We start from the raw sequence: 11,890 nt of genomic DNA, 5'->3' as shown, positions 1-11,890 counted from the left end.
ATCGTCTCCTGCCCTGGGACCTCATTTATGTCACTGGTTGAATTGGTTCTCAGGTCTTTGGACTTGAACTGAACTACACCACTGAGTCTCCAGCTTGAATATCATGGGACTTCTCAGCCTCCACTATTACGTGAGCCAATTCCTCATGAAAAGTGTCTCTCTACGTATCTGTATTTCTTTCTCTCCATATAGAGAGAGAGCAATAGATGTTATTCCTTCTTGGTTCTGTTTCTCTGCAGGATTCTGACTAATGCAGTTGTTTCTATCTTGTTAAACAAGTGGGAGAAAAATGTCAAGCCTATCTCCTTCAAGTCACAAATACGTTAACTACTCTCTATATTAATATACTTGATTCTAGAGAAGTGTTTCTTTAAGAAATAAACACAAAATAACCAGACATAATCCAGATTATTTTCACTTCAAGGCCCTACTGGTGAAACTGAAATGCACATCCCTGCTCTCTAAAGCCACCTGCTCTTAGGGCTTCAGTTACTACGTCAGAGTAAGTCTTGAGCCTCATTTTCAATTAACAGGGGCTTAGTCAATTGATAGTTTATTTAATGAAATGGTATCATATCTTCGTCCTTAGAACTGTGACCCTTAATATTTTTGTAACCCAGATCCATTTGAAATTTAATGAAATTTATGATCTTTCTCCCCATCAACACACACATGCACATATAATCCTTAATACACACTGAATACACATTTGCACCATGTTTTAGTGACTCTCGTGGACCTCTGGGCATTCCAATGTTCCCTCAAGAAATCCAAGTATCCCAGGTGAAAAGACCATGGTAAAGATCGGTAGCTGGCCACTTAGATTAGTACCAAGGCTGTGTGAGAGGGTATAGAACAGGGGATATTAGAGTGTCTTCTCATTAAAAAGCCTCCTGAGCATAGCCACCATTTGTTGAGTTCTGGTTAAATGTTAGACCCTGTGCTAATGTTTTAATACATTTAGTTTTTTATAAAAGCTCTTGGCACTATAATCACCACACTACAAACAAGGAAATGTGCACAGGGAAGTTAAGAAACTAGTCCTAGACTGAATGATCAGTAAGAGGTAGAGGCTGAATTCCAACCAGTTTAGTCTTAATTACAACGTTAATAGAGGAACTTACAGAATCGAAGTCAGATTTGCTAACTCATTGTTCTCAAGGGCGAGGACCATTTAGAAGTCAATGCTCTTTACCTTCTAAATAAGCACATTCAATCAGAATGTAAGTATTCCTTTTTTAACCAAATGGCAATAAACAATTAATTTAAACCACCATACATATGGCAAAATTTATTGAAGACACAAGTAGATTCCAGGTTTGTATATGGCAACCACTTTATTATTTTCAAATGCAAACTCTTTGCATTTAGTTTGCTATTTTACAATTTTACAAACTAGGTATAAAAGACCATAAATAAATGACATAAGTTATGTGTACCTAAGTTTCATGAAGGGAAGAAAAATACCTTGACAAATTAAAACAAAATAGAAAAATCTATGTCTAACTCAAGAGATTGCTCAAATTTCAGAACATGTATGAACCAAGCAATGTTCTGTTAATTTCTTTTTCAGTATGAACTAAATTATAATAAGCCTTATACATTCTAATTTTAACCACAGTCCTTGCATATTCCAACATACTTGGAGTGATAAAAAATAATAATAAATGCACTCTTCAGTGTGTATCAATGCTTGATGTTGTTTGGAGAATGTTAAATAAGTGAAAATATTGCTTCTAGAACTTTCCTTTACTGGTCAGAATTTAAGTGTCTTCAGACAAATATTGAGGCTATAAGTGTGTATGGATTAATACACATATCCTTCACAGATTGAATACAAGAGGTCTCAAAACACACACACAAGCAGTGTAGTGAGCACAACCTTTCTTTAAAATAACTATTTTAAAAACACACCAGAACATTATATTCGTAGCATTGTTCAAAATAATTTGGGGCCAGTGGACACATGGTGAAGCTACTTGATTTGGTGCAGGGGATCAGCTTAATGCTTCCTCATGGAAGATCTGAGCTCACTCGGCCAGCACTCACACTCTCGGGGCTAGCCACAGCCCCTGCAGTTGACCTCCTGACCTGACCTCTGGGGAAAGGTGACCTGCTCAGAGATTCAACATCATTTCTTTATACATATTTTTCAGGCATCAATGCATAGGCACATCCCTTCAAAAATATATTAAAGTCCCCAAAAAGGGGTGAATTAACTTTGTCACTCTGGCATAGTTCTAAGAATACAATGCCATACACCCTGTCAGAATGCAATAAATATTTATTGATGATTTTCTTTACTTATTCAACAACATAGGGTTCAGAATCTGTTGTTTCCCATTTTTCCCTGATTTGATGTTATAGCTTATATAAATGGCTACAGTTTCTGCAACCATAGCTTAGAATAAGCAAGGCAGCCACTCAAATTATGAAACATGGCAGTATGTTGGCTGGAGTTTGGTATACGTATCATATTAAAACAGAATCTTCACACAGTGGGCCTCAGATTCTAGAAGGCTGATACACTTTTGAGGGCCACAGGATTTAACTGTATATTAATAACTGTAGAACTTTCCTTGTAATGGGGAACCTGAAATTGCTTGAGGCCATTTAATCCCAACTATGCTAACCTCAAGAGTCACTGGCATATATTTTTCTGTGACATTGGCAGACAAAGTATTAATCCAGGACACATCATCTCAAAGCCGACACACGTCTACGTTCATCTCCAAAAGTATATGAATTGCATATATTTGTTCGCGTTCAACAAGTCCATTTATGCAGGAAAACAAAGGCTACTTGTATTCCACTTGGGGTTCCCAGATAAACTCCATCCCCTTCTCTCTCTCCATCAAGGAACTGGTGATTCAGACGAGGAATTCAATCAGAATTTGTGACTTTGATGATCGGTTGTCACTCCAATGGGTTTATATTCGAAAATTATTCCACCACGAAGGTGAAAATGCCTCTGCCCCAAGCTGTAGAATTACTTATTAAGGTTAGTGTGGCAGCTACAAAACACACTTATAGATACAGGATTTTTAACATTTCTGGGTTGTCTTTCTAAGGGGATGGGCATGGTTTCAGGGCCCACTAGCTCGTGTGGCTCTTATCTCAGAACTGGTGGAAAACCAGAACTTTCCATGTAGCATTCCACAACATTCACAGGCAGTTCTAAGCATGAGGTTATACACGCACACACGCGCGCACACACACACACATTCACACCTATGTACACACATCAAAACAGATAATCAAGCTCATATTTAGTCTAGGAAAAAAATATATTTATATCACTGCAATGGCACACCCTGGGTAAAATGTTACTTCAGCAATGCATATTGTCAGCAGCTCCTGGGAACTGGCTTTGTTTCGTGTGGTGGCACCTGACCTGGTGTCCATAGTAAAACCTGTAGCCTTTGGTCACTTGCTGCCACACCAATACAGCAGTGACATACAGGGATGAGATATGGAAATACATATAAATAAAACCACGAGGCGTTTGGGAACAGGGTTCTGCAGAGCTGGTGTTTCCAGACAGTACATTCCTCAGTGCAACCGGAGAACAGATGCCGAACCTTGAATGTTTGCTGTTTCTTTCACGGTGAAAGGGGATTTGAAAGTCATATGTTTATTCTTTTCAGGTAGGGGTGCTGTTTCATGTGTCTTTGCTCCAGAACTGGCCCAGTAGAAGCAGAAGAAACACATTTAGAAGGAACCCAGGAGGGTGTGTTCTGTTTTCTTCTGTGCGCTTTGTAATCAACAGGAAGGGCTGTGAGGCCAAGATAGCAGAATCTACTCCCTGTAGAGAAAAGAACGAGACTTGAGACAAAACTTCAACCAATATGGCCAGCCAGCTGTCAACCGATATTGCAAGAAAGAATATAGGTACTCAGAAGTTGGTAGGGCTCAGTACGAAGTAGTTCAGGAGGGACATCTGAATTCTCACTTTGCTCCTGTGAAAAACGACAACTGTAACAACCAAAAAATAATGTGTGTTTGCAGCTTAATTATAACTCCTCTCAGGAAGGTACTATTCTTATTCCTGTTACATGGATCAGGACATTGAAGCATAGAGAGGCTCATGTCACACTTTCTGAAGCAGCAAAACCAGGATTCGAAGCGACACAGTATGAGTCTCTAGCAGTGTGAGAACAGCCTCTCTTTGAAATAAAAATGCTGACTTGTTTGTGGTTCAATTGTACAAGATGAGATGGGCTTGGAATTGGTGAAAGGACATACGAGGCCAATTGTCCCTACTGTAACAGCCTGGATACTAGTAGCCTGTCTTTCCAATGAGGGAAATTGTATATCTTGGGAATAAATCTGCAAATATCACAATCTGCCCACAGTCAACACTATGACTAAAACAAATGCAAACTAAGACACAAAAAGTACTGGATGTTTTTCTTAAAAAGAAAGGAACTTCTAAAGAATCAGGTTATCTAATTAGTAAAGGCTCCATACAATCTGTATGTAGCAGGCAGAGAAAGGGAACCTGGGCTCAGGGGCACAGTGAGAGGTTTGGTACTCCAGTGAGAGTGGTCTTGGGGGCTCAAGCCCAGAAAGAACTAATCTGCCACAGATGCCCCATCAGTCTAGAATCGAACAAGTCTGGCACAACACAATGAAATCATTGGGGCCCCTCATTCATAAATAATGAACTCAAGACAAAAGAAGCAATTTCTCTTCTTTCCTTTGTGACATCTAATAAGATTTCCTCTTGGACTATATCGCCCATCCTAGTGGCCATGTTGGCAGTTGGTGGCCTCGAGTGTACAGCAAAGATTAAGACCAAAGTGCCTCTTTACAGACAATTTTGCTTATTTTATTAAACCACTTATTTATGTGCTTATCTATATATGTATGTATATGTATATACATATATATTGTGTGAGGGAGATAAATAAAATTTAGTTTCTTTGAAGTAGATGACCATTATTTAAACTTATATAAAATACTTTAGTCTATTTGGAGAGAGAGAAATAAAGTGTTCTTATAAAATAGTCAGATAGAAATTACTTCGTAAACAATTTAAAATCACAAATGTGGCTAAGGGTGCAACTACCAAGGACATCAAGATGCCACTTGTCAACATTCTTTATTGTGACAATCATGAAAATAATGAAAGAAAAGGGATCAGATCTATTTTTGCATTTGATAGACTTACTGATTTGCAGATTCACAACTGAAAGATGGATGCATAACACTTGGGAAAACTTGGACGAGGAGTATACCTCTCTTCTGTGAAATCCAGTGTGTCCCACATAAGAGTATTTCATATACACTTACAGCATGTGTCAGGAAAGAAGTTAGTATCAAAGTATCATTATCTCTAATTTACAGGTGGAAGAATTGAGTTAGAAAGAAACGTGGACTGAATTTCCCAGTGTTGACATCTCAGCTGGCTTGAGAACCCATCGCTGTGTATCTGGACGCCAGAGTCTGGATCCACGCCCTGGGAAACAATGCAGCATTCCTATTGTCCTGACCTTGATCTTGTAAAACGTGTAAGTTCACGGAAGCAGTGAAGTCAACACTCTTACTGCTACTGGATATTATTTTAGACATCCGGAAAATACTTTTTCTGGCTTTCCCGTTGGCCTGCAGTCTAACTCACACATGTGTTAAAATTAAGATGCAGGAGGCAACCTTTGAATGAACGTTTCATATTCAACCTTTTTTCCAATCCTCACCTGATTATTTCATTTCCAGAGATTATTTCATTTCCAGAGATACTTGCTGAGCAGTAACAAAACGACACTAATTTGTTAGGATTGATCTTAAAATGGATACACTCTCTTTTGAAATGTTCTGCTTTGAATATGCTCAATGTTCAGAAAAATACCTCAAGTCTTGAGTTGTTGACTTTAAGAAAGCAAACTTTTCATTATTCAATGCATGCAAGGTGACACTCCCTTTTTACTTATAAGATAATGCTATAATGCTATCTTACTTGAATTAGTCTGTTGGGATTAAAAATAAAATACTCCACAGCTTTGCTGAGAGCAAAAATGTTGTAAACGTTCTTTTAAAGCAAGCAAAAAAAAAAAAAATAAGAAAAGAAGAAACCCCAAACTGAAAACAACCTACATTTATCAACTTTTACATGAATATCCAGAGCACCTAGACTTTAGCAAAAGTGGTGGTATGATAAAACAAAAATTGTTGGGACAGTTTAAAAAACAAATTTCACATTCCTTCTGAACAGAAAAGCTTTTATAACTAATGTTGCAAAAGGTTTTTACTAAACTGTCATGATTTGACAGCATCGCATTTAACATTCCTTGCTCTATAAGAAATAGCTTTCAGGATAAAACCTGAGGGGTGGGGTGGGCAGAAGTGTCATTAAAATCAGCCAAGCTCTTGTTTAAAAGTGATAAAAATGGAAGGTAAAAAAATAAATTTGTCCAGTCAAAAAAGTCAGGCTGTTGGCTTCTAGGAATGAATAAAGCCATTTATTTTACATGTTTCAAGAAGAAAATTCCAGGATTAAAATAGAAGCGTCTCAATGTTAATGGGCTTTCTGGATGACAAGCATGTTTTACATAGGTTACTTTCTGATAATGAGAAAGCTGAGTTCCAAGTCTCACTATTGACATCCAGGTAAATTGCCCTGGATGATCCTGTTTGATACAAGGGGTACTAGAGCAGAAAATAAAATGAAACTAATAGAAAAGACCCTCTAGCACTTCTCAACTGAAACTAACTCAACAAAGAATGGGACATGTTCGTGACCCAACAAGGTTTGAGGTTACTACCTGGTACCCAGAAGACGCTCAATAAATATTTGTGTCATGAATGAAGGGCACTGAAGGACAAGAGGAAACCCGTGGAAGAGAAAGCACAGCCAGCATTCTCTCAAACCTGACAGCATATATAATATAAGACCAGGTCTTATATTAATTTTTGCTCCAAAAGACGCATTAGAGCTGATGGTCTGGCTAGGTCTTATTTTCGGGGAAACATGGTTGTTCGTAGTTTATTTCTTCCTGGAAGAACAGTGGGGAAGGCATATTGATTTTTGTCTCCACTCCCACTGAAAAGAGAAGACCGAAATCTTGAAAAAACCCCAAGCTAGCTGATAGATATGAAAGAATATTTACTGCTCGGTGTTTCAAATAAGATCAAGTTTTTTAACAAAAATAGTTTTACTTGGAGAAAGATTCATTGTGGGTTCTTTTGCCTTACCTTGAAGATTTGGGTTAGCTTCTTCAAAGGAGGGAAGTGTGAAAGTTCCCCATTCAAGATTGTCACAGTCCACTATCCGTAAGGTAGTTATGATAAATTTGTAGAGTCCCAAAATAAGATTTTATATGGCACAGCCTCAGACCTAAAGAAACAGAACTCGTTTGTCCACTTAGGGGGTATGGTGCTTGGGTTTTACTATTATTATTATTTTAAATCCACTTTCCTTTTATTTCCAGCCCCTCATGTCTCCGTAATCCACCAGATGGCCTGAGCACTGAAGGAGCAACACTGACATGTGGTTTTCACCTAGGTTTTTATCCCCATGGTATGAACCAAGCCTTGAAAGCTACAACTGAGTCCTTCAAATATGTTCCTGGGCCTGGTCTTCATTCCAGTGAAAGGAGGATGACTGTAAATTATGCCACAAACAAAATACTATGGTTGTAATTCCAAACGGAGAGAGGAGCCAGGATGTCTCAGAGAAGCTCAGTGTCTGGCAGCAAAGACGGCAGCAAAACTCGGAGGCAGTGTCCTATTTATACAGGTACATGTATTTTACAAATTGGTGACGTACGGAAGAACTTCTGAGAAACGATTTGTTCCAGGTCTAATTCAAAGGACGGTGGTCATTTCTGTAAGCCCCACAGTTTCAGCAATCTGTACACCAAGCAATACTGCAGATTTTTTTTTTTTTTTTTTTTTTTTTTTTTTTTAAATTTCAGAGGGCGAAGACGAAGTAAAAAAAGTGCAGTTCTTCAATTAAAGTGCATGGATGAGGTAAACTAATTTCAAGAGTTTTGAGTTTATTCAGTACTGGCTCAGACGGGAACCATTCTGCCATGTATCTGCTGCATTTGGGTTCTCATTGCCTGGACACTGCTCAAAATCTTATTCTGGTGTGTGACAGCTGTGATGCCAATTCGTGCCAGGTCACTGTATGGGGGAGAAAAATGAGGAAGAGAAAATGTTATGAGGGCTGAGAACCACTTTCCCGAGCTTCATGCAGACACACATTTGAATCAGCCACAATTCATACAAGCACAACAAGGCAGGTGTATTAAAATGTTTAATTAAGCAATTTAATGCAACAATGTAGGTGCTTTATAGAGGCTGTGTAAAATTATACTCAATTAAAATGAAAAGCATTCCAGTTTTCTTTTTTTTTTTAATGGGAAGGATGATTATGCAGCTCAAAGCAAAAAAGGAAAATACTATTAAATCTAGATTTACCCTTTCGTGTTACATCGCTGAGTACTTACTCCTGGTTCATGTGCACTACAGCCTCTAGTGTGGTATAACCAGCAGCCGTGAAATTATCCTTATACCGGTCCATTTTAATGGCCTGCAGCCAATCACCCACCGATACCACGGCAGAGAATTCAGGGGAGCTTGGATCCAACAAGGCAGTGTTGGGTCTGGAAATGGAACGAGAAAGTGTAGATGGAACTATCAGTCAGAAGACGACAAGACTCAGAAGTCAGAGTGTCTGAAACAGGCAAGGGGAGCTGAAACACCACGAGAAGGCTGTAGATGGAAGAACCATCATCAATTGGCATGTGATTTTTTGTCCCTAATTTCACAAAGCTTCTAAGGCATGTGTCAGTCACCCTATTTGTTTTTAATTTCATGTCCCACATTTTTTATGTGACCCTCTTAATGTAGTAATGATCATAGCAAGTCTTTTAAACACCCTAACCTGGAGTAAAGACTGGCGGAGCCCTTATGGCTGCCATGGACACAGTCGTTGCAGAAGGAGCCCAGTCCCTGTCAGCACTGAATATTACAGACTTTATTTCAGCAACTATGGAAACCCTGGTGAAGTATGAGTAAGGAAAACTGTGAGCTTGCAACCTGCCAGACTTGATGGAAACAGAGAAAGCAGCAAGAGTTCAAGTCCAGAGTGCGACCAGACAGATTTGCAGGCAGTCTCAGCTCATCCGAACAAACTTGGGACAACAGGGAGTTAATCCCCTCTTTAATCAACCTATGCCTGACGAGCACGTGTGCCAAGACTGGCAGGAAGAATGGCTACTTTGATCACTGTTTGACTGTGGAATGTGCTTCTCGTATTCCCTTGCTGGGGCTCCTAAATAATCATTTCAACAAAACTTGAGCACTTCTTATTAACTTATTTATTAGTTTACACATTTCTCAAGCCAGGTGTTTTATATTAGGTCATTGTTAAGACCTACTATAGTTCAAGGCAGGAATTCTGCCATTCTTCATAGTATTACTATATAATAAATCATACATTAATGGAAAGTATTTAGTAAGAGAATTATAGTCATCTTCATCATCAAAATATCTAATAATCACAGGGTAGATATTTACAGGGTATTTTCTACTGCCCTTACTATAAATGCCTGTATAGCAACACTGCCACTTAAGTTGTATTTTCTTAAAGTTGCCTTTTCTCTAGAAATTATGAAATGAGGTTGATCTTAACATTTTGACCTGATTTTCATCCTGGGACTATGTTGCTTGAATACAAACATTTACATCAGAAGTATACCATCACTATTGAATTTTCAACCAAAAAACACAATTATTTTCTTGTAAAAACAAAATTAAGTCAGTATAATGCCTTGATTCATTTTCTACATAGCAGAATTAATCCAATTCCATTTTTTATTTTAATGTTTACCCAAGTTATTTTGATTTGCATTACTTCTTTTTTATGTAACTACCTCAACAGACTTGTTTTATTACCCAGTTTTGTGCCCAAATAATAGCTTGTCTTTGTAACCTTTCTTTTATGTCCATTATTTCAATCATATCCAATTTTCTAAGTCAAATTCTGCAGACTTTTATGGAAAGAAAAATCAAGATTTCATTCTTCCCCCAATTTTGAGTGAATAACAAACATTATACCACATAGAATTTCAGACAATAGTGTTAAATATTTGTCGACTGAAATATTTATTAAAGACCAAACAGTTTGGGTTTACTTCTAACTTTAAGCCAAGAGTATTAATAGGCATCATGTAGACTCTCTGAGAAGGTCAAAATGACCTTAGGATGAAAATATCCTCAGTCCATATCAATTAACTAGAAGGGACATTCTCAAGCTTGTTCTGGAAGTCTCTGTGCCCTTTGGGGAAACCATGACATTTGCCTAATTTTGTGCTCAGTCATATATCATGTTACACTAACCCCCCATTATCAGCAAGCGGTGATAAGCATCAAAGCTGTTTAAGTACCATCAGTGAGAGAGAAAAAAAATTAGAATTGAGAAAAGTGTATCCAGTAACTCAATTTGTTCTGCACTTTGGTGCTAAGCACACATTATGCAATATTAGCAGCTGCATAGTTTATGCTAGCAGGAGAAGCAGCGAGTACTGGCCTTAGGACCCTCAGACAAAATACAGGGCAGCTGGAGCTGGAGGTGGAAAAGCTAGAGGTTTACCTGGGAATAGAAGAAGCCACCTATATGGAAAGGAGGACTCAGAGCCATCTATTTTCATCCTCTCAGTAAACGGGAAATAACAACTGGCCCAGAAATGTTAGTTGTTTTTGTTTTTTTGTTGTTTTCTTTTTAGGTCACATAAGCTACCAAACGGCAAGAGTAAAATGTGAATCCAGCCCTGATGTTATCGCAAAAGAGCTTGACCATTAAGCTCTTTGTACAGTGCCCAGTGCTAAGGGATCTGAAACCCTAAAAGAGAATAGAAAGTATCTCTGCTATTTGCTCCAAACTCTTTCTTTCATGTATTGTCATAATAAGCATAGTGCTTCTCCTCTATGATCTTTAGGCTAAGTTTTCCGGGGAAAGACTGGAGGAGAATATCCTAGTGCTGGCCAAGACAGGAAGGGCTTGTATAGCTTGGGGAAAATGTCTTCCTGTTTTCCACTTGGGGTCAAGATGAAAGAAACGCCTCTGAGAAGTGCAGATTTGGAGATGACTAGATACCTCACCTTATGTAGGCCTAAATCACCTGCTCTTATTATGCCTGTCTGCTTACATCATTTAACTGATAAGGACGGACTATACCCCTTCAATGGAGCTGGTATCTAGATATCCTGAATCTTAAACCAGTAAACTTCAGCCTCCATGCAGGAAAGTTCCTATTGAACTACAGAACTTGCAATATCTTTATCTTCTTTCTGGACTGATACGCTTCTTAATTTTGCTCTTTCCAATGAAATAATTACCTCTTACAGGTTGTTCAATCACTTCAGTTTTTAAAACTTGATCAGTTTCTATCTTGGTCCTGTTTCTTTTTACTCTTCAAAGACTCAGAAAAGAGAAACTTTAATGCATCTCTTGCTACAATTAACACTTTCTAAGTCAACTTAAAATTGCAGTGCATAAAGAGCCCATCCTTATTTTTCACTTACCCAACATTCCTTTCCCTTTTCAAAATATAGCATCGAGTAACCTGATCGTTTTCCTTAAGTACTTCTCCTCCTTCTTCCTAAATTTTCAGGCCCAGCATCATAAAATAAGCACTTTAGTTATTTCTTTGTTGCTTTTTTAAAGAATTTGTTTTTCTTACTACTATATGAGGCCTGACAGGTATTTGGCTCTTCAAAATGGTGAAGAGAACTAGCATAAATACTCCAGTAATTGAGAAAGAAACCACCCAGCTTGCAGAGAGCTGTGAAGTGACCTCTGAGTAAAAAGACAAGAATTAACCTGAGTCAGCACTCGCCCTGCCATCTCTAATGTGTTCTTTCATACATCACTATTAGGAAA

At 38.2% G+C, this 11,890-nt stretch overlaps 1 protein-coding gene across 2 annotated transcripts in view; it reads right to left on the bottom strand.

Annotated features, from left to right (window-relative positions):
* Positions 1-6,977: 6,977 nt before the first annotated feature.
* Positions 6,978-11,890, bottom strand: part of EPHA4 (EPH receptor A4) — a 127,425-nt gene continuing 122,512 nt past the window's right edge. The window contains exons 16-17 of one of the 2 annotated variants that reach the window (XM_033112411.1): positions 8,454-8,609; positions 6,978-8,127 (exon numbers count right to left, since the gene is read on the bottom strand). In XM_033112411.1, coding sequence (XP_032968302.1) covers positions 8,013-8,127; positions 8,454-8,609 — 271 coding nt within the window. In that variant the 3' untranslated portion in view covers positions 6,978-8,012. Of the gene's footprint in view, positions 8,128-8,424; positions 8,610-11,890 lie in introns of both variants that reach the window. The other variant, XM_033112413.1, reaches the window with a different exon arrangement.

The sequence above is a fragment of the Rhinolophus ferrumequinum genome, chromosome 8 (assembly GCF_004115265.2).
Source record: "Rhinolophus ferrumequinum isolate MPI-CBG mRhiFer1 chromosome 8, mRhiFer1_v1.p, whole genome shotgun sequence".
NCBI lineage: Eukaryota > Metazoa > Chordata > Mammalia > Chiroptera > Rhinolophidae > Rhinolophus > Rhinolophus ferrumequinum.
The sequence above is the reverse complement of the archived record's forward strand: the minus strand, read 5'-3'. Positions and strand labels throughout refer to the sequence as shown.